Source organism: Sinohyriopsis cumingii, chromosome 9 (assembly GCF_028554795.1).
Source record: "Sinohyriopsis cumingii isolate HCF-2022 chromosome 9, ASM2855479v2, whole genome shotgun sequence".
NCBI classification, from domain to species: domain Eukaryota; kingdom Metazoa; phylum Mollusca; class Bivalvia; order Unionida; family Unionidae; genus Sinohyriopsis; species Sinohyriopsis cumingii.
In genome coordinates, this window is record NC_142969.1 from 105,961,525 (window position 1) to 105,986,515 (window position 24,991).

At 35.4% G+C, this 24,991-nt stretch overlaps 1 protein-coding gene across 1 annotated transcript in view; it reads left to right on the top strand.

Annotated features, from left to right (window-relative positions):
• The window catches only part of LOC149792422 (uncharacterized), a 181,429-nt gene extending 163,277 nt beyond the window's left edge, over positions 1–18,152 (top strand). Inside the window, exons 15-17 of the mRNA XM_089969571.1 lie at positions 9,088–9,210; positions 14,796–14,918; positions 18,138–18,152. Of these exons, the coding sequence (XP_089825697.1) occupies positions 9,088–9,210; positions 14,796–14,918; positions 18,138–18,152 (261 nt within the window). The remainder of the gene's footprint in view (positions 1–9,087; positions 9,211–14,795; positions 14,919–18,137) is intronic.
• Positions 18,153–24,991: the final 6,839 nt, after the last annotated feature.

Genomic DNA, 24,991 nt, shown 5'->3' on the forward strand with positions numbered 1-24,991 from the left:
AAATTAAATGATGCCACTTGCATATCCAGAATGGCCTCTACACTGTCCATCTTGAAAACCCATTTACTACTCTTTACAAATGGTTGGGCATGTCAGCATGTTTTATTTTTTAAAACTAACTCACAAATCATACATCACGAGGTTTGATCCAATGTACAGTCAGACATATTGACCTTGTCTGCGAGAAGTTAGAACTTCCCATCCATTAATTGTCCATGTTGATGTAACGGAACCCTTCCTTTATCACCGATGAACAAAGTCGACTTTGCAAAATACTAATAAAATATCCTCTAATATATCTAGCTCCAAATAACAAACCTTATATGATTTAAGCAACGACAAGAGTGATTCCACTTCTAGGCATAGAGATTTGTTCTCGTGCTGATGCAACAAACGAATCCGACCAATATTGCAAACTTCTCAGTTTTCAGGTCTACACCTTGGTCATTAAAATCCCGAGAATTAGTCTACGGGGTATATAATTGAAGATTCATAAAGTCCTGACCCAGTCTTCTCGTTGTTATGAGTCGATGTCAACAGGAGAAGTGAACAGAACCGTGTTTGCTCCTATTCATTGATAAATCAATACTTTAGTCTACAATCCAGTTTTACGCTACAGCACACAAACTCTAAGATGTATAGCTATGCAATTTTAAACAGTATATCAACAATGTGTGATAATCCGATTTTAGGGCTTAACAGAAAATTTGCAATATTTTAAATAGTTTTGAAATCTTTGGGTTTAGATTCAGTTATTCATCAGTCATTGGAGAGTGGCATCCCTCATATAGAATAAATAAGATGTTTTGTATTCTTCATTCATTTATTTTGTGTTTTAAGCTCAGTTAGGAATAATTACTAGTATATACCACCAGCAACAACCTTGTGCTTTGGGTGTTCTTTAAAAAGTGCATTTTATATAACAGTGTTTGACCCTTTATTCAAGGATTTTATAGTATGTTCCTTTATTTCTTTCTTTTATACATTTGAAATAATTGATTGTTTGTCTTTTAAGAAAACCGATCCTTAAATGGGCATCGGTTCTGGTCCATTAACGTTCTGCATGTTCTCTTCTTTCCGACCAAGTTGAGTTCACCGCTTAAGGTGGGACATACCATGACAGTTTGGAAGCGACACTGGTGCTAACATATGAGGTTTTAGCATTGTTGTCCATAGTCTTTAAGGACGCGGGCTGATAAATGCTCTTGTTGCTAGCCATCTCAATGAGTACAGTGATAAATAGTCCGTTATTGCTAATGTGACAGTATTGTTCATGACTGGACACAATTTTTAGCTCATCTTTTGCTCCACTTGCATCTGCTTAGAATTGGGGCAGGGGTATTGTAGGATCGTTCTGTCATGAAACAAGGAATATGTCGAGAGAACAATTTAGCATTGTAGAGGACACGTCTGTGACATTTTTAGCCGAGGGCAGTTGGTCTAGATTGAGAAATCAGAAACTTTTGCATGGTAAAGTCAACTGGTCTCTCTACGCCATAACTGCTCGCACTAAACCGCAACTCATTATCTAGTCCCATCGGGATCTTGAGTCAGGGCTTGATCGCAGGATTTAATCGACAGAGATCATTATTGCTATCATTCCGTTAAGTCAATCCAGTTGCTCTCCAAAGATCTGGTGCCTTACCACCACGGTGATCAGCTTCAATCTATATTCCCGTCAGTCATGGTAATGAAGCTGCAAAAAAAAAACCTTAACCATCTGATCTTCGTTTTTACAAGGCGCCCAGATAATCTTTTACAAGTGCAAATGAAAAGAGCGTGTGCTGGTATAGTCGTTGTATATGACATTAGTGTAGGACCCATCTTCAAACAATGAAAGCAACGCGTGCAATGAAAGCACAATAGGCAGAACTAAGCACAACTCTGCCACAGTTTGTATAAACCAGTTTGCTTTAAACTTGATGCAAGGTCCATACCCCTAAGTCGTTTACAATATCGAAACAAATATCGTCCTCAACTAATACGACATTTGAACTTTCAGGGAAATGTGGTCACCCTGTCTGAACCCATGTCATATAGGGTACAACTAGTATCCATTATTTAGCATTCAGCCTCATATATCCTGATAAAAGACTTGAAACCATTTCAAGATTGATAGACCAAACAAAAAAGATTTCTAAGGAATTTTCTATAAACGCCATTCTATTGAATCAAACACTTATAGTACTCAAAAGTCAACTCATCAAAGCCAGATGAATTGGCATTTTTCATGCTTTTCATTGCTTATAGACATTCTTGCAGATCAGTTTAAATGTTGATCAGATCTGTTTGATAACTTCCAATTTCAGATCATCTGTTGTACCGATTTGTCGGTTTAATGCCTTTTCTAAAGATTACAAAGTATTTTAGATCCTCTATGCATCTATATGTTCCATATTATGTTTGCTCTTAAGGTCATGGCGTTAACTATTTCTTGCAGGAGAAGGTTTATGTTTGCTTTCAGTAATTTCATCGACCGTGTCTTCAAGAACGTCATTATCATACAAACAGTTTAACTTAGACTCTCTCTCATATTCGCTCTGTCTCTTTGTCTGTCTGTCTTTCTACAGCTGATAATTTTGTTCTGGTTCAGTTGGAGTAAGAGATAAGTTCTCAGCGTACAGCTAATTTTTCCATTATTGCATACAATTGATTGTTTTGTTTTAAATGTGTTGCATCATGATTGTTATTATCATTACTTATATATTGATCAATAGTGATCAACAGTAGCAGATATACAGCGATACGTACAAATTCTCTTCACATAACTAGTATTAACTACTCTAAAATTTATTGCACCTCGTCCTCTTATTTGGTCAGTTTATTTTTATAATTAAGCCTTAGGTATAATAAGAAAATGAATGTATACTAAAATGATTACTGCATTTGTATGGGAAATATGAACTCGTTTTCCCAGATGCATACTGCACTACCTTTGGGAGTTTAGTATTCATCCGAAAAATAACTCGTTCATATTTTCTCATATAAATGTAGTAACCTTTTATTCTTCCATTTTTGAGTGTATCTTCTTGTGAATATTCTTCTTATTATTTTATTTGCATACTTCACCGTATCTGTAGCATATTACACAGTGCATGCCAATCACCTCTAATTATTATTGATGAATTATCTAATTTCTCCATTTGTGCAGCGAATTGTTTTTACAATATGAAATTGCATTTTCCCTAAGGTGCTGCTAATACTATTATTTGATTATTTATAATAATATATATTCTCTGGATCGAGAGTGAATTTCTCTAACCCCAGGTTATATGGCTTGGTGCAAAAAAGGGATGTGCTGATGAATTAAGAACAGCAAAAGATATTACTTGGTATTACACTGGTCGTTTTACAATTCTTGAAATTATATTTGATTTGAGCGAAAGCTGTATGTCATTTTATGGAAACAATATTGATAAAGTTTAGGTCAGTGTTTAGAGACAAATCTCATATTAGTTCGATTTAACAGCAGATACTGTATTATTTTATCTGGAATCAGATATTAATCATACTTCAAATCCAGTGTTTACTATGATGATGCAAACATTAAGTCGGAAGTAGCCTTCTTTTATAAACACAGTTAGATAAACGGTGGAGTTTCGGAACACATAATTGCGTTACATGTTAATTAGCTAATTAGCATAAGCTGCCTGGTTTAATCCAGCAATTGTAAGTATTGGGACTATGTGTTGACGGTTAGCATGGATAAATCAGATTTATAGCAATATTCATTTCAGGCAATTTACACAACCTGGGACATTATCCTGACAACTGGTTTAAGTCGAATACCTTGATATTGTTGTCATTTTTAAAATTAGCTAATATAAGTAATATACCTCTTCCTAAAGCTTATAACATTTGTAGGTACATTATTTTCTACATTTGCCCTTAATTTCATATCATATGAACACTTGTCTAAGATCACATATTTCACTGATGACATTTGTTCTTCATTGTAACAGAGTGATAAGTCCTCATCGGATTCCACATCGGATTCTTCATCCAGTAAAGAAACAGTTATCGCTCGTCCTGTACCCCAAACTGAGCACCCATCGGACCAGAGCATTTCCATGTCGACACATAAGGTAGGTGTGGGGGAAAGTGTACACACAGTATATCAAGTTCCAATGAAAGAAAAGCCAGTACCTATAGAAAATTTGCCGGACAATTACCTCTCCTCGGTATCTCACGGGATATTCATTTTAAACTTTATCATTACATACTTATCATTTATTGCGGAACCTCTAAATGTACATTACGGATCTTGTGTTTGATATGGATGTCCAGTTTGAATTTTCATATCACACACTTGACGTATTTAGGTTTTGTGACAATGTTCGTGAGTCAGTACTCACTGATGCAAAGAATTAAACATGTACAAATCCTTATTCATTTCGAATTTAGTTCATACATTATTGAGAAAGCACGATAGAGGGGTATGTAATAAATGCAAACGGACATTCATATTTATTTTGAGTTGGAGTGAAGGAATCAGTTGATTTGGCATATAGTGAGTCCTGATGGCCTTGACTTACCCCAACTCTTTATCGCTAATTTTTGTTCTTTCTTCCAACACAAAACAAAACATTACAAAGGATAACTTGGAACATGTATGCATATCGTCCGTATATTCTAGATTAAACGTTTGCATATACTTTAGGTTTGTAGACCTGCAGGTCGCAGACCAGAAGGGCTTATATAATAGTCTCTCCTTTGTCTTCCATTGTTAACCATTGTCCGTACGTCCCCGTTTGCATAAAAGTCGTATTAGTAATAATCATAAACTACATGGACATTTGTCATGAAACTTATACACATATTCATTTCATAATCTAGTTAATTCTAAATATTATACAACTGAGACATCATTATCGGAAATCACATAGTCACTACTCCTCAAGAAAGGATGATCTTATCATCCTATGATTTTCACTGAAAAACTTCTTTTGATATTTCGTTAGTCCTAAATAAAAATATTATTATGTTGTCCAGTCTTGAGAATCTTGATATTGCTATTGTAATGGTGGTGATGTCAGACATTGAAACTCTACATCCCCCAAACAGAAAGTCGAATAAACATCATGGTTTTATTATTTAAAGACGTTTTATCATGTCTAGTTGGTCCAAAATTAAATGATGCCACTTGCATATCCAGAATGGCCTCTACACTGTCCATCTTGAAAACCCATTTACTACTCTTTACAAATGGTTGGGCATGTCAGCATGTTTTTTTTTTAAAACTAACTCACAAATCATACATCACGAGGTTTGATCCAATGTACAGTCAGACATACTGACCTTGTCTGCGAGAAGTTAGAACTTCCCATCCATTAATTGTCCATGTTGATGTAACGGAACCCTCCCTTTATCACCGATGAACAAAGTCGACTTTGCAGAATACTAATAAAATATCCTCTAATATATCTAGCTCCAAATAACAAACCTTATATGATTTAAGCAACGACAAGAGTGATTCCACTTCTAGGCATAGAGATTTGTTCTCGTGCTGATGCAACAAACGAATCCGACCAATATTGCAAACTTCTCAGTTTTCAGGTCTACACCTTGGTCATTAAAATCCCGAGAATTAGTCTACGGGGTATATAATTGAAGATTCATAAAGTCCTGACCCAGTCTTCTCGTTGTTATGAGTCGATGTCAACAGGAGAAGTGAACAGAACCGTGTTTGCTCCTATTCATTGATAAATCAATACTTTAGTCTACAATCCAGTTTTACGCTACAGCACACAAACTCTAAGATGTATAGCTATGCAATTTTAAACAGTATATCAACAATGTGTGATAATCCGATTTTAGGGCTTAACAGAAAATTTGCAATATTTTAAATAGTTTAGAAATCTTTGGGTTTAGATTCAGTTATTCAACAGTCATTGGAGAGTGGCATCCCTCATATAGAATAAATAAGATGTTTTGTATTCTTCATTCATTTATTTTGTGTTTTAAGCTCAGTTAGGAATAATTACTAGTATATACCACCAGCAACAACCTTGTGCTTTGGGTGTTCTTTAAAAAGTGCATTTTATATAACAGTGTTTGACCCTTTATTCAAGGATTTTATAGTATGTTCCTTTATTTCTTTCTTTTATACATTTGAAATAATTGTTTGTTTGTTTTTTAAGAAAACCGATCCTTAAATGGGCATCGGTTCTGGTCCATTAACGTTCTGCATGTTCTCTTCTTTCCGACCAAGTTGAGTTCACCGCTTAAGGTGGGACATACCATGACAGTTTGGAAGCGACACTGGTGCTAACATATGAGGTTTTAGCATTGTTGTCCATAGTCTTTAAGGACGCGGGCTGATAAATGCTCTTGTTGCTAGCCATCTCAATGAGTACAGTGATAAATAGTCCGTTATTGCTAAAGTGACAGTATTGTTCATGACTGGACACAATTTTTAGCTCATCTTTTGCTCCACTTGCATCTGCTTAGAATTGGGGCAGGGGTATTGTAGGATCGTCCTGTCATGAAACAAGGAATATGTCGAGAGAACAATTTAGCATTGTAGAGGACACGTCTGTGACATTTTTAGCCGAGGGCAGTTGGTCTAGATTGAGAAATCAGAAACTTTTGCATGGTAAAGTCAACTGGTCTCTCTACGCCATAACTGCTCGCACTAAACCGCAACTCATTATCTAGTCCCATCGGGATCTTGAGTCAGGGCTTGATCGCAGGATTTAATCGACAGAGATCATTATTGCTATCATTCCGTTAAGTCAATCCAGTTGCTCTCCAAAGATCTGGTGCCTTACCACCACGGTGATCAGCTTCAATCTATATTCCCGTCAGTCATGGTAATGAAGCTGCAAAAAAAAACCCTTAACCATCTGATCTTCGTTTTTACAAGGCGCCCAGATAATCTTTTACAAGTGCAAATGAAAAGAGCGTGTGCTAGTATAGTCGTTGTATATGACATTAGTGTAGGACCCATCTTCAAACAATGAAAGCAACGCGTGCAATGAAAGCACAATAGGCAGAACTAAGCACAACTCTGCCACAGTTTGTATCAACCAGTTTGCTTTAAACCTGATGCAAGGTCCATACCCCTAAGTCGTTTACAATATCGAAACAAATATCGTCCTCAACTAATACGACATTTGAACTTTCAGGGAAATGTGGTCACCCTGTCTGAACCCATGTCATATAGTGTACAACTAGTATCCATTATTTAGCATTCAGCCTCATATATCCTGATAAAAGACTTGAAACCGTTTCAAGATTGATAGACCAAACAAAAAAGATTTCTAAGGAATTTTCTATAAACGCCATTCTATTGAATCAAACACTTATAGTACTCAAAAGTAAACTCATCAAAGCCAGATGAATTGGCATTTTTCATGCTTTTCATTGCTTATAGACATTCTTGCAGATCAGTTTAAATGTTGATCAGATCTGTTTGATAACTTCCAATTTCAGATCATCTGTTGTACCGATTTGTCGGTTTAATGCCTTTTCTAAAGATTACAAAGTATTTTAGATCCTCTATGCATCTATATGTTCCATATTATGTTTGCTCTTAAGGTCATGGCGTTAACTATTTCTTGCAGGAGAAGGTTTATGTTTGCTTTCAGTAATTTCATCGACCGTGTCTTCAAGAACGTCATTATCATACAAACAGTTTAACTTAGACTCTCTCTCATATTCGCTCTGTCTCTTTGTCTGTCTGTCTTTCTACAGCTGATAATTTTGTTCTGGTTCAGTTGGAGTAAGAGATAAGTTCTCAGCGTACAGCTAATTTTTCCATTATTGCATACAATTGATTGTTTTGTTTTAAATGTGTTGCATCATGATTGTTATTATCATTACTTATATATTGATCAATAGTGATCAACAGTAGCAGATATACAGCGATACGTACAAATTCTCTTCACATAACTAGTATTAACTACTCTAAAATTTATTGCACCTCGTCCTCTTATTTGGTCAGTTTATTTTTATAATTAAGCCTTAGGTATAATAAGAAAATGAATGTATACTAAAATGATTACTGCATTTGTATGGGAAATATGAACTCGTTTTCCCAGATGCATACTGCACTACCTTTGGGAGTTTAGTATTCATCCGAAAAATAACTCGTTCATATTTTCTCATATAAATGTAGTAACCTTTCATTCTTCCATTTTTGAGTGTATCTTCTTGTGAATATTCTTCTTATTATTTTATTTGCATACTTCACCGTATCTGTAGCATATTACACAGTGCATGCCAATCACCTCTAATTATTATTGATGAATTATCTAATTTCTCCATTTGTGCAGCGAATTGTTTTTACAACATGAAATTGCATTTTCCCTAAGGTGCTGCTAATACTATTATTTGATTATTTATAATAATATATATTCTCTGGATCGAGAGTGAATTTCTCTAACCCCAGGTTATATGGCTTGGTGCAAAAAAGGGATGTGCTGATGAATTAAGAACAGCAAAAGATATTACTTGGTATTACACTGGTCGTTTTACAATTCTTGAAATTATATTTGATTTGAGCGAAAGCTGTATGTCATTTTATGGAAACAATATTGATAAAGTTTAGGTCAGTGTTTAGAGACAAATCTCATATTAGTTCGATTTAACAGCAGATACTGTATTATTTTATCTGGAATCAGATATTAATCATACTTCAAATCCAGTGTTTACTATGATGATGCAAACATTAAGTCGGAAGTAGCCTTCTTTTATAAATACAGTTAGATAAACGGTGGAGTTTCGGAACACATAATTGCGTTACATGTTAATTAGCTAATTAGCATAAGCTGCCTGGTTTAATCCAGCAATTGTAAGTATTGGGACTATGTGTTGACGGTTAGCATGGATAAATCAGATTTATAGCAATATTCATTTCAGGCAATTTACACAACCTGGGACATTATCCTGACAACAGGTTTCAGTCGAATACCTTGATGTTGTTGTCATTTTTAAAATTGGCTAATATAAGTAATATACCTCTTCCTAAAGCTTATAACATTTGTAGGTACATTATTTTCTACATTTGCCCTTAATTTCATATCATATGAACACTTGTCTAAGATCACATATTTCACTGATGACATTTGTTCTTCATTGTAACAGAGTGATAAGTCCTCATCGGATTCCACATCGGATTCTTCATCCAGTAAAGAAACAGTTATCGCTCGTCCTTTACCCCAAACTGGGCACCCATGGGACCAGAGAATTTCCATGTCGACACATAAGGTAGGTGTGGGGGAAAGTGTACACACAGTATATCAAGTTCCAATGAAAGAAAAGCCAGTACCTATAGAAAATTTGCCGGACAATTACCTCTCCTCGGTATCTCACGGGAAATTCATTTTAAACTTTATCATTACATACTTATCATTTATTGCGGAACCTCTAAATGTACATTACTGATCTTGTGTTTGATATGGATGTCCAGTTTGAATTTTCATATCACACACTTGACGTATTTAGGTTTTGTGACGAATGTTCGTGAATCAGTACTCACTGAGGCAAAGAATTAAACATGTACAAATCCTTATTCATTTCGAATTTAGTTCATACATTATTGAGAAAGCACGATAGAGGGGTATGTAATAAATGCAAACGGACATTCATATTTATTTTGAGTTGGAGTGAAGGAATCAGTTGATTTGGCATATAGTGAGTCCTGATGGCTTTGACTTATCCCAACTCTTTATCGCTAATTTTTGTTCTTTCTTCCAACACAAAACAAAACATTACAAAGGATAACTTGGAACATGTATGCATTTTCCAAGTTATCCTTTGGGACCAGAGCATTTTCATATCGACACATAAGGTAGGTGTGGGGGAAAGTGTACACACAGTATATCAAGTTCCAATGAAAGAAAAGCCAGTACCTATAGAAAATTTGCCGGACAATTACCTCTCCTCGGTATCTCACGGGAAATTCATTTTAAACTTTATCATTACATACTTATCATTTATTGCGGAACCTCTAAATGTACATTACTGATCTTGTGTTTGATATGGATGTCCAGTTTGAATTTTCATATCACACACTTGACGTATTTAGGTTTTGTGACGAATGTTCGTGAATCAGTACTCACTGATGCAAAGAATTAAACATGTACAAATCCTTATTCATTTCGAATTTAGTTCATACATTATTGAGAAAGCACGATAGAGGGGTATGTAATAAATGCAAACGGACATTCATATTTATTTTGAGTTGGAGTGAAGGAATCAGTTGATTTGGCATATAGTGAGTCCTGATGGCCTTGACTTATCCCAACTCTTTATCGCTCATTTTTGTTCTTTCTTCCAACACAAAACAAAACATTACAAAGGATAACTTGGAACATGTATGCATATCGTCCGTATATTCTAGATTAAACGTTTGCATATACTTTAGGTTTGTAGACCTGCAGGTCGCAGACCAGAAGGGCTTATATAATAGTCTCTCCTTTGTCTTCCATTGTTAACCATTGTCCGTACATCCCCGTTTGCATAAAAGTCGTATTAGTAATAATCATAAACTACATGGACATTTGTCATGAAACTTATACACATATTCATTTCATAATCTAGTTAATTCTAAATATTATACAACTGAGACATCATTATCGGAAATCACATTGTCACTACTCCTCAAGAATGGATGATCTTATCATCCTATGATTTTCACTGAAAAACTTCTTTTGATATTTCGTTAGTCCTAAATAAAAATAGTTTTCTGTTGTCCAGTCTTGAGAATCTTGATATTGCTATTGTAATGGTGGTGATGTCAGACATTGAAAGTCTACATCCCCCAAACAGAAAGTCGAATAAACATCATGGTTTTATTATTTAAAGTCGTTTTATCATGTCTAGTTGGTCCAAAATTAAATGATGCCACTTGCATATCCAGAATGGCCTCTACACTGTCCATCTTGAAAACCCATTTACTACTCTTTACAAATGGTTGGGCATGTCAGCATGTTTTTTTTTTTAAAACTAACTCACAAATCATACATCACGAGGTTTGATCCAATGTACAGTCAGACATACTGACCTTGTCTGCGAGAAGTTAGAACTTCCCATCCATTAATTGTCCATGTTGATGTAACGGAACCCTCCCTTTATCACCGATGAACAAAGTCGACTTTGCAGAATACTAATAAAATATCCTCTAATATATCTAGCTCCAAATAACAAACCTTATATGATTTAAGCAACGACAAGAGTGATTCCACTTCTAGGCATAGAGATTTGTTCTCGTGCTGATGCAACAAACGAATCCGACCAATATTGCAAACTTCTCAGTTTTCAGGTCTACACCTTGGTCATTAAAATCCCGAGAATTAGTCTACGGGGTATATAATTGAAGATTCATAAAGTCCTGACCCAGTCTTCTCGTTGTTATGAGTCGATGTCAACAGGAGAAGTGAACAGAACCGTGTTTGCTCCTATTCATTGATAAATCAATACTTTAGTCTACAATCCAGTTTTACGCTACAGCACACAAACTCTAAGATGTATAGCTATGCAATTTTAAACAGTATATCAACAATGTGTGATAATCCGATTTTAGGGCTTAACAGAAAATTTGCAATATTTTAAATAGTTTTGAAATCTTTGGGTTTAGATTCAGTTATTCATCAGTCATTGGAGAGTGGCATCCCTCATATAGAATAAATAAGATGTTTTGTATTCTTCATTCATTTATTTTGTGTTTTAAGCTCAGTTAGGAATAATTACTAGTATATACCACCAGCAACAACCTTGTGCTTTGGGTGTTCTTTAAAAAGTGCATTTTATATAACAGTGTTTGACCCTTTATTCAAGGATTTTATAGTATGTTCCTTTATTTCTTTCTTTTATACATTTGAAATAATTGTTTGTTTGTTTTTTAAGAAAACCGATCCTTAAATGGGCATCGGTTCTGGTCCATTAACGTTCTGCATGTTCTCTTCTTTCCGACCAAGTTGAGTTCACCGCTTAAGGTGGGACATACCATGACAGTTTGGAAGCGACACTGGTGCTAACATATGAGGTTTTAGCATTGTTGTCCATAGTCTTTAAGGACGCGGGCTGATAAATGCTCTTGTTGCTAGCCATCTCAATGAGTACAGTGATAAATAGTCCGTTATTGCTAATGTGACAGTATTGTTCATGACTGGACACAATTTTTAGCTCATCTTTTGCTCCACTTGCATCTGCTTAGAATTGGGGCAGGGGTATTGTAGGATCGTCCTGTCATGAAACAAGGAATATGTCGAGAGAACAATTTAGCATTGTAGAGGACACGTCTGTGACATTTTTAGCCGAGGGCAGTTGGTCTAGATTGAGAAATCAGAAACTTTTGCATGGTAAAGTCAACTGGTCTCTCTACGCCATAACTGCTCGCACTAAACCGCAACTCATTATCTAGTCCCATCGGGATCTTGAGTCAGGGCTTGATCGCAGGATTTAATCGGCAGAGATCATTATTGCTATCATTCCGTTAAGTCAATCCAGTTGCTCTCCAAAGATCTGGTGCCTTACCACCACGGTGATCAGCTTCAATCTATATTCCCGTCAGTCATGGTAATGAAGCTGCAAAAAAAACCTTAACCATCTGATCTTAGTTTTTACAAGGCGCCCAGATAATCTTTTACAAGTGCAAATGAAAAGAGCGTGTGCTAGTATAGTCGTTGTATATGACATTAGTGTAGGACCCATCTTCAAACAATGAAAGCAACGCGTGCAATGAAAGCACAATAGGCAGAACTAAGCACAACTCTGCCACAGTTTGTATAAACCAGTTTGCTTTAAACCTGATGCAAGGTCCATACCCCTAAGTCGTTTACAATATCGAAACAAATATCGTCCTCAACTAATACGACATTTGAACTTTCAGGGAAATGTGGTCACCCTGTCTGAACCCATGTCATATAGGGTACAACTAGTATCCAGTATTTAGCATTCAGCCTCATATATCCTGATAAAAGACTTGAAACCATTTCAAGATTGATAGACCAAACAAAAAAGATTTCTAAGGAATTTTCTATAAACGCCATTCTATTGAATCAAACACTTATAGTACTCAAAAGTAAACTCATCAAAGCCAGATGAATTGGCATTTTTCATGCTTTTCATTGCTTATAGACATTCTTGCAGATCAGTTTAAATGTTGATCAGATCTGTTTGATAACTTCCAATTTCAGATCATCTGTTGTACCGATTTGTCGGTTTAATGCCTTTTCTAAAGATTACAAAGTATTTTAGATCCTCTATGCATCTATATGTTCCATATTATGTTTGCTCTTAAGGTCATGGCGTTAACTATTTCTTGCAGGAGAAGGTTTATGTTTGCTTTCAGTAATTTCATCGACCGTGTCTTCAAGAACGTCATTATCATACAAACAGTTTAACTTAGACTCTCTCTCATATTCGCTCTGTCTCTTTGTCTGTCTGTCTTTCTACAGCTGATAATTTTGTTCTGGTTCAGTTGGAGTAAGAGATAAGTTCTCAGCGTACAGCTAATTTTTCCATTATTGCATACAATTGATTGTTTTGTTTTAAATGTGTTGCATCATGATTGTTATTATCATTACTTATATATTGATCAATAGTGATCAACAGTAGCAGATATACAGCGATACGTACAAATTCTCTTCACATAACTAGTATTAACTACTCTAAAATTTATTGCACCTCGTCCTCTTATTTGGTCAGTTTATTTTTATAATTAAGCCTTAGGTATAATAAGAAAATGAATGTATACTAAAATGATTACTGCATTTGTATGGGAAATATGAACTCGTTTTCCCAGATGCATACTGCACTACCTTTGGGAGTTTAGTATTCATCCGAAAAATAACTCGTTCATATTTTCTCATATAAATGTAGTAACCTTTTATTCTTCCATTTTTGAGTGTATCTTCTTGTGAATATTCTTCTTATTATTTTATTTGCATACTTCACCGTATCTGTAGCATATTACACAGTGCATGCCAATCACCTTTAGTTATTATTGATGAATTATCTAATTTCTCCATTTGTGCAGCGAATTGTTTTTACAACATGAAATTGCATTTTCCCTAAGGTGCTGCTAATACTATTATTTGATTATTTATAATAATATATATTCTCTGGATCGAGGGTGAATTTCTCTAACCCCAGGTTATATGGCTTGGTGCAAAAAAGGGATGTGCTGATGAATTAAGAACAGCAAAAGATATTACTTGGTATTACACTGGTCGTTTTACAATTCTTGAAATTATATTTGATTTGAGCGAAAGCTGTATGTCATTTTATGGAAACAATATTGATAAAGTTTAGGTCAGTGTTTAGAGACAAATCTCATATTAGTTCGATTTAACAGCAGATACTGTATTATTTTATCTGGAATCAGATATTAATCATACTTCAAATCCAGTGTTTACTATGATGACGCAAACATTAAGTCGGAAGTAGCCTTCTTTTATAAATACAGTTAGATAAACGGTGGAGTTTCGGAACACATAATTGCGTTACATGTTAATTAGCTAATTAGCATAAGCTGCCTGGTTTAATCCAGCAATTGTAAGTATTGGGACTATGTGTTGACGGTTAGCATGGATAAATCAGATTTATAGCAATATTCATTTCAGGCAATTTACACAACCTGGGACATTATCCTGACAACTGGTTTAAGTCGAATACCTTGATGTTGTTGTCATTTTTAAAATTGGCTAATATAAGTAATATACCTCTTCCTAAAGCTTATAACATTTGTAGGTACATTATTTTCTACATTTGCCCTTAATTTCATATCATATGAACACTTGTCTAAGATCACATATTTCACTGATGACATTTGTTCTTCATTGTAACAGAGTGATAAGTCCTCATCGGATTCCACATCGGATTCTTCATCCAGTAAAGAAACAGTTATCGCTCGTCCTGTACCCCAAACTGAGCACCCATGGGACCAGAGCATTTCCATGTCGACACATAAGGTAGGTGTGGGGGAAAGTGTACACACAGTATATCAAGTTCCAATGAAAGAAAAGCCAGTACCTATAGAAAATTTGCCGGACAATTACCTCTCCTCGGTATCTCACGGGATATTCATTTTAAACTTTATCATTACATACTTATCATTTATTGCGGAACCTCTAAATGTACATTACTGATCTTGTGTTTGATATGGATGTCCAGTTTGAATTTTCATATCACACACTTGACGTATTTAGGTTTTGTGACGAATGTTCGTGAATCAGTACTCACTGATGCAAAGAATTAAACATGTACAAATCCTTATTCATTTCGAATTTAGTTCATACATTATTGAGAAAGCACGATAGAGGGATATGTAATAAATGCAAACGGACATTCATATTTATTTTGAGTTGGAGTGAGGAATCAGTTGATTTGGCATATAGTGAGTGCTGATGGCTTTGACTTATCCCAACTCTTTATCGCTAATTTTTGTTCTTTCTTCCAGCACAAAACAAAACATTACAAAGGATAACTTGGAACACGTATGCATGTTCCAAGTTATCCTTTGGGACCAGAGCATTTTCATATCGACACATAAGGTAGGTGTAGGGGAAAGTGTACACACAGTATATCAAGTTCCAATGAAAGAAAAGCCAGTACCTATAGAAAATTTGCCGGACAATTACCTCTCCTCGGTATCTCACGGGAAATTCATTTTAAACTTTATCATTACATACTTATCATTTATTGCGGAACCTCTAAATGTACATTACTGATCTTGTGTTTGATATGGATGTCCAGTTTGAATTTTCATATCACACTTGACGTATTTAGGTTTTGTGACGAATGTTCGTGAATCAGTACTCACTGATGCAAAGAATTAAACATGTACAAATCCTTATTCATTTCGCATTTAGTTCATACATTATTGAGAAAGCACGATAGAGGGGTATGTAATAAATGCAAACGGACATTCATATTTATTTTGAGTTGGAGTGAAGGAATCAGTTGATTTGGCATATAGTGAGTCCTGATGGCTTTGACTTATCCCAACTCTTTATCGCTAATTTTTGTTCTTTCTTCCAACACAAAACAAAACATTACAAAGGAAAACTTGGAACATGTATGCATGTTCCAAGTTATCCTTTGGGACCAGAGCATTTTCATATCGACACATAAGGTAGGTGTGGGGGAAAGTGTACACACAGTATATCAAGTTCCAACGAAAGAAAAGCCAGTACCTATAGAAAATTTGCCGGACAATTACCTCTCCTCGGTATCTCACGGGAAATTCATTTTAAACTTTATCATTACATACTTATCATTTATTGCGGAACCTCTAAATGTACATTACTGATCTTGTGTTTGATATGGATGTCCAGTTTGAATTTTCATATCACACACTTGACGTATTTAGGTTTTGTGACGAATGTTCGTGAATCAGTACTCACTGATGCAAAGAATTAAACATGTACAAATCCTTATTCATTTCGAATTTAGTTCATACATTATTGAGAAAGCACGATAGAGGGGTATGTAATAAATGCAAACGGACATTCATATTTATTTTGAGTTGGAGTGAAGGAATCAGTTGATTTGGCATATAGTGAGTCCTGATGGCCTTGACTTATCCCAACTCTTTATCGCTCATTTTTGTTCTTTCTTCCAACACAAAACAAAACATTACAAAGGATAACTTGGAACATGTATGCATATCGTCCGTATATTCTAGATTAAACGTTTGCATATACTTTAGGTTTGTAGACCTGCAGGTCGCAGACCAGAAGGGCTTATATAATAGTCTCTCCTTTGTCTTCCATTGTTAACCATTGTCCGTACATCCCCGTTTGCATAAAAGTCGTATTAGTAATAATCATAAACTACATGGACATTTGTCATGAAACTTATACACATATTCATTTCATAATCTAGTTAATTCTAAATATTATACAACTGAGACATCATTATCGGAAATCACATTGTCACTACTCCTCAAGAATGGATGATCTTATCATCCTATGATTTTCACTGAAAAACTTCTTTTGATATTTCGTTAGTCCTAAATAAAAATAGTTTTCTGTTGTCCAGTCTTGAGAATCTTGATATTGCTATTGTAATGGTGGTGATGTCAGACATTGAAAGTCTACATCCCCCAAACAGAAAGTCGAATAAACATCATGGTTTTATTATTTAAAGACGTTTTATCATGTCTAGTTGGTCCAAAATTAAATGATGCCACTTGCATATCCAGAATGGCCTCTACACTGTCCATCTTGAAAACCCATTTACTACTCTTTACAAATGGTTGGGCATGTCAGCATGTTTTTTTTTTAAAACTAACTCACAAATCATACATCACGAGGTTTGATCCAATGTACAGTCAGACATACTGACCTTGTCTGCGAGAAGTTAGAACTTCCCATCCATTAATTGTCCATGTTGATGTAACGGAACCCTTCCTTTATCACCGATGAACAAAGTCGACTTTGCAGAATACTAATAAAATATCCTCTAATATATCTAGCTCCAAATAACAAACCTTATATGATTTAAGCAACGACAAGAGTGATTCCACTTCTAGGCATAGAGATTTGTTCTCGTGCTGATGCAACAAACGAATCCGACCAATATTGCAAACTTCTCAGTTTTCAGGTCTGCACCTTGGTCATTAAAATCCCGAGAATTAGTCTACGGGGTATATAATTGAAGATTCATAAAGTCCTGACCCAGTCTTCTCGTTGTTATGAGTCGATGTCAACAGGAGAAGTGAACAGAACCGTGTTTGCTCCTATTCATTGATAAATCAATACTTTAGTCTACAATCCAGTTTTACGCTACAGCACACAAACTCTAAGATGTATAGCTATGCAATTTTAAACAGTATATCAACAATGTGTGATAATCCGATTTTAGGGCTTAACAGAAAATTTGCAATATTTTAAATAGTTTTGAAATCTTTGGGTTTAGATTCAGTTATTCATCAGTCATTGGAGAGTGGCATCCCTCATATAGAATAAATAAGATGTTTTGTATTCTTCATTCATTTATTTTGTGTTTTAAGCTCAGTTAGGAATAATTACTAGTATATACCACCAGCAACAACCTTGTGCTTTGGGTGTTCTTTAAAAAGTGCATCTTATATAACAGTGTTTGACCCTTTATTCAAGGATTTTATAGTATGTTCCTTTATTTCTTTCTTTTATACATTTGAAATAATTGTTTGTTTGTTTTTTAAGAAAACCGATCCTTAAATGGGCATCGGTTCTGGTCCATTAACGTTCTGCATGTTCTCTTCTTTCCGACCAAGTTGAGTTCACCGCTTAAGGTGGGACATACCATGACAGTTTGGAAGCGACACTGGTGCTAACATATGAGGTTTTAGCATTGTTGTCCATAGTCTTTAAGGACGCGGGCTGATAAATGCTCTTGTTGCTAGCCATCTCAATGAGTACAGTGATAAATAGTCCGTTATTGCTAATGTGACAGTATTGTTCATGACTGGACACAATTTTTAGCTCATCTTTTGCTCCACTTGCATCTGCTTAGAATTGGGGCAGGGGTATTGTAGGATCGTTCTGTCATAAAACAAGGAATATGTCGAGAGAACAATTTAGCATTGTAGAGGACACGTCTGTGACATTTTTAGCCGAGGGCAGTTGGTCTAGATTGAGAAATCAGAAACTTTTGCATGGTAAAGTCAACTGGTCTCTCTACGCCATAACTGCTCGCACTAAACCGCAACTCATTATCTAGTCCCATCGGGATCTTGAGTCAGGGCTTGATCGCAGGATTTAATCGGCAGAGATCATTATTGCTATCATTCCGTTAAGTCAATCCAGTTGCTCTCCAAAGATCTGGTGCCTTACCACCACGGTGATCAGCTTCAATCTATATTCCCGTCAGTCATGGTAATGAAGCTGCAAAAAAAAACCCTTAACCATCTGATCTTCGTTTTTACAAGGCGCCCAGATAATCTTTTACAAGTGCAAATGAAAAGAGCGTGTGCTGGTATAGTCGTTGTATATGACATTAGTGTAGGACCCATCTTCAAACAATGAAAGCAACGCGTGCAATGAAAGCACAATAGGCAGAACTAAGCACAACTCTGCCACAGTTTGTATAAACCAGTTTGCTTTAAACCTGATGCAAGGTCCATACCCCTAAGTCGTTTACAATATCGAAACAAATATCGTCCTCAACTAATACGACATTTGAACTTTCAGGGAAATGTGGTCACCCTGTCTGAACCCATGTCATATAGGGTACAACTAGTATCCAGTATTTAGCATTCAGCCTCATATATCCTGATAAAAGACTTGAAACCATTTCAAGATTGATAGACCAAACAAAAAAGATTTCTAAGGAATTTTCTATAAACGCCATTCTATTGAATCAAACACTTATAGTACTCAAAAGTAAACTCATCAAAGCCAGATGAATTGGCATTTTTCATGCTTTTCATTGCTTATAGACATTCTTGCAGATCAGTTTAAATGTTGATCAGATCTGTTTGATAACTTCCAATTTCAGATCATCTGTTGTACCGATTTGTCGGTTTAATGCCTTTTCTAAAGATTACAAAGTATTTTAGATCCTCTATGCATCTATATGTTCCATATTATGTTTGCTCTTAAGGTCATGGCGTTAACTATTTCTTGCAGGAGAAGGTTTATGTTTGCTTTCAGTAATTTCATCGACCGTGTCTTCAAGAACGTCATTATCATACAAACAGTTTAACTTAGACTCTCTCTCATATTCGCTCTGTCTCTTTGTCTGTCTGTCTTTCTACAGCTGATAATTTTGTTCTGGTTCAGTTGGAGTAAGAGATAAGTTCTCAGCGTACAGCTAATTTTTCCATTATTGCATACAATTGATTGTTTTGTTTTAAATGTGTTGCATCATGATTGTTATTATCATTACTTATATATTGATCAATAGTGATCAACAGTAGCAGATATACAGCGATACGTACAAATTCTCTTCACATAACTAGTATTAACTACTCTAAAATTTATTGCACCTCGTCCTCTTATTTGGTCAGTTTATTTTTATAATTAAGCCTTAGGTATAATAAGAAAATGAATGTATACTAAAATGATTACTGCATTTGTATGGGAAATATGAACTCGGTTTCCCAGATGCATACTGCACTACCTTTGGGAGTTTAGTATTCATCCGAAAAATAACTCGTTCATATTTTCTCATATAAATGTAGTAACCTTTTATTCTTCCATTTTTGAGTGTATCTTCTTGTGAATATTCTTCTTATTATTTTATTTGCATACTTCACCGTATCTGTAGCATATTACACAGTGCATGCCAATCACCTCTAATTATTATTGATGAATTATCTAATTTCTCCATTTGTGCAGCGAATTGTTTTTACAACATGAAATTGCATTTTCCCTAAGGTGCTGCTAATACTATTATTTGATTATTTATAATAATATATATTCTCTGGATCGAGAGTGAATTTCTCTAACCCCAGGTTATATGGCTTGGTGCAAAAAAGGGATGTGCTGATGAATTAAGAACAGCAAAAGATATTACTTGGTATTACACTGGTCGTTTTACAATTCTTGAAATTATATTTGATTTGAGCGAAAGCTGTATGTCATTTTATGGAAACAATATTGATAAAGTTTAGGTCAGTGTTTAGAGACAAATCTCATATTAGTTCGATTTAACAGCAGATACTGTATTATTTTATCTGGAATCAGATATTAATCATACTTCAAATCCAGTGTTTACTATGATGACGCAAACATTAAGTCGGAAGTAGCCTTCTTTTATAAATACAGTTAGATAAACGGTGGAGTTTCGGAACACATAATTGCGTTACATGTTAATTAGCTAATTAGCATAAGCTGCCTGGTTTAATCCAGCAATTGTAAGTATTGGGACTATGTGTTGACGGTTAGCATGGATAAATCAGATTTATAGCAATATTCATTTCAGGCAATTTACACAACCTGGGACATTATCCTGACAACTGGTTTCAGTCGAATACCTTGATGTTGTTGTCATTTTTAAAATTGGCTAATATAAGTAATATACCTCTTCCTAAAGCTTATAACATTTGTAGGTACATTATTTTCTACATTTGCCCTTAATTTCATATCATATGAACACTTGTCTAAGATCACATATTTCACTGATGACATTTGTTCTTCATTGTAACAGAGTGATAAGTCCTCATCGGATTCCACATCGGATTCTTCATCCAGTAAAGAAACAGTTATCGCTCGTCCTGTACCCCAAACTGAGCACCCATGGGACCAGAGCATTTCCATGTCGACACATAAGGTAGGTGTGGGGGAAAGTGTACACACAGTATATCAAGTTCCAATGAAAGAAAAGCCAGTACCTATAGAAAATTTGCCGGACAATTACCTCTCCTCGGTATCTCACGGGATATTCATTTTAAACTTTATCATTACATACTTATCATTTATTGCGGAACCTCTAAATGTACATTACTGATCTTGTGTTTGATATGGATGTCCAGTTTGAATTTTCATATCACACACTTGACGTATTTATTTTTTGTGACGAATGTTCGTGAATCAGTACTCACTGATGCAAAGAATTAAACATGTACAAATCCTTATTCATTTCGAATTTAGTTCATACATTATTGAGAAAGCACGATAGAGGGGTATGTAATAAATGCAAACGGACATTCATATTTATTTTGAGTTGGAGTGAAGGAATCAGTTGATTTGGCATATAGTGAGTCCTGATGGCTTTGACTTATCCCAACTCTTTATCGCTAATTTTTGTTCTTTCTTCCAACACAAAACAAAACATTACAAAGGAAAACTTGGAACATGTATGCATGTTCCAAGTTATCCTTTGGGACCAGAGCATTTTCATATCGACACATAAGGTAGGTGTGGGGGAAAGTGTACACACAGTATATCAAGTTCCAACGAAAGAAAAGCCAGTACCTATAGAAAATTTGCCGGACAATTACCTCTCCTCGGTATCTCACGGGAAATTCATTTTAAACTTTATCATTACATACTTATCATTTATTGCGGAACCTCTAAATGTACATTACTGATCTTGTGTTTGATATGGATGTCCAGTTTGAATTTTCATATCACACACTTGACGTATTTAGGTTTTGTGACGAATGTTCGTGAATCAGTACTCACTGATGCAAAGAATTAAACATGTACAAATCCTTATTCATTTCGAATTTAGTTCATACATTATTGAGAAAGCACGATAGAGGGGTATGTAATAAATGCAAACGGACATTCATATTTATTTTGAGTTGGAGTGAAGGAATCAGTTGATTTGGCATATAGTGAGTCCTGATGGCCTTGACTTATCCCAACTCTTTATCGCTCATTTTTGTTCTTTCTTCCAACACAAAACAAAACATTACAAAGGATAACTTGGAACATGTATGCATATCGTCCGTATATTCTAGATTAAACGTTTGCATATACTTTAGGTTTGTAGACCTGCAGGTCGCAGACCAGAAGGGCTTATATAATAGTCTCTCCTTTGTCTTCCATTGTTAACCATTGTCCGTACATCCCCGTTTGCATAAAAGTCGTATTAGTAATAATCATAAACTACATGGACATTTGTCATGAAACTTATACACATATTCATTTCATAATCTAGTTAATTCTAAATATTATACAACTGAGACATCATTATCGGAAATCACATTGTCACTACTCCTCAAGAATGGATGATCTTATCATCCTATGATTTTCACTGAAAAACTTCTTTTGATATTTCGTTAGTCCTAAATAAAAATAGTTTTCTGTTGTCCAGTCTTGAGAATCTTGATATTGCTATTGTAATGGTGGTGATGTCAGACATTGAAAGTCTACATCCCCCAACCAGAAAGTCGAATAAACATCATGGTTTTATTATTTAAAGACGTTTTATCATGTCTAGTTGGTCCAAAATTAAATGATGCCACTTGCATATCCAGAATGGCCTCTACACTGTCCATCTTGAAAACCCATTTACTACTCTTTACAAATGGTTGGGCATGTCAGCATGTTTTTTTTTTAAAACTAACTCACAAATCATACATCACGAGGTTTGATCCAATGTACAGTCAGACATACTGACCTTGTCTGCGAGAAGTTAGAACTTCCCATCCATTAATTGTCCATGTTGATGTAACGGAACCCTTCCTTTATCACCGATGAACAAAGTCGACTTTGCAGAATACTAATAAAATATCCTCTAATATATCTAGCTCCAAATAACAAACCTTATATGATTTAAGCAACGACAAGAGTGATTCCACTTCTAGGCATAGAGATTTGTTCTCGTGCTGATGCAACAAACGAATCCGACCAATATTGCAAACTTCTCAGTTTTCAGGTCTACACCTTGGTCATTAAAATCCCGAGAATTAGTCTACGGGGTATATAATTGAAGATTCATAAAGTCCTGACCCAGTCTTCTCGTTGTTATGAGTCGATGTCAACAGGAGAAGTGAACAGAACCGTGTTTGCTCCTATTCATTGATAAATCAATACTTTAGTCTACAATCCAGTTTTACGCTACAGCACACAAACTCTAAGATGTATAGCTATGCAATTTTAAACAGTATATCAACAATGTGTGATAATCCGATTTTAGGGCTTAACAGAAAATTTGCAATATTTTAAATAGTTTTGAAATCTTTGGGTTTAGATTCAGTTATTCATCAGTCATTGGAGAGTGGCATCCCTCATATAGAATAAATAAGATGTTTTGTATTCTTCATTCATTTATTTTGTGTTTTAAGCTCAGTTAGGAATAATTACTAGTATATACCACCAGCAACAACCTTGTGCTTTGGGTGTTCTTTAAAAAGTGCATCTTATATAACAGTGTTTGACCCTTTATTCAAGGATTTTATAGTATGTTCCTTTATTTCTTTCTTTTATACATTTGAAATAATTGTTTGTTTGTTTTTTAAGAAAACCGATCCTTAAATGGGCATCGGTTCTGGTCCATTAACGTTCTGCATGTTCTCTTCTTTCCGACCAAGTTGAGTTCACCGCTTAAGGTGGGACATACCATGACAGTTTGGAAGCGACACTGGTGCTAACATATGAGGTTTTAGCATTGTTGTCCATAGTCTTTAAGGACGCGGGCTGATAAATGCTCTTGTTGCTAGCCATCTCAATGAGTACAGTGATAAATAGTCCGTTATTGCTAATGTGACAGTATTGTTCATGACTGGACACAATTTTTAGCTCATCTTTTGCTCCACTTGCATCTGCTTAGAATTGGGGCAGGGGTATTGTAGGATCGTTCTGTCATAAAACAAGGAATATGTCGAGAGAACAATTTAGCATTGTAGAGGACACGTCTGTGACATTTTTAGCCGAGGGCAGTTGGTCTAGATTGAGAAATCAGAAACTTTTGCATGGTAAAGTCAACTGGTCTCTCTACGCCATAACTGCTCGCACTAAACCGCAACTCATTATCTAGTCCCATCGGGATCTTGAGTCAGGGCTTGATCGCAGGATTTAATCGACAGAGATCATTATTGCTATCATTCCGTTAAGTCAATCCAGTTGCTCTCCAAAGATCTGGTGCCTTACCACCACGGTGATCAGCTTCAATCTATATTCCCGTCAGTCATGGTAATGAAGCTGCAAAAAAAAACCTTAACCATCTGATCTTCGTTTTTACAAGGCGCCCAGATAATCTTTTACAAGTGCAAATGAAAAGAGCGTGTGCTGGTATAGTCGTTGTATATGACATTAGTGTAGGACCCATCTTCAAACAATGAAAGCAACGCGTGCAATGAAAGCACAATAGGCAGAACTAAGCACAACTCTGCCACAGTTTGTATAAACCAGTTTGCTTTAAACCTGATGCAAGGTCCATACCCCTAAGTCGTTTACAATATCGAAACAAATATCGTCCTCAACTAATACGACATTTGAACTTTCAGGGAAATGTGGTCACCCTGTCTGAACCCATGTCATATAGGGTACAACTAGTATCCATTATTTAGCATTCAGCCTCATATATCCTGATAAAAGACTTGAAACCATTTCAAGATTGATAGACCAAACAAAAATGATTTCTAAGGAATTTTCTATAAACGCCA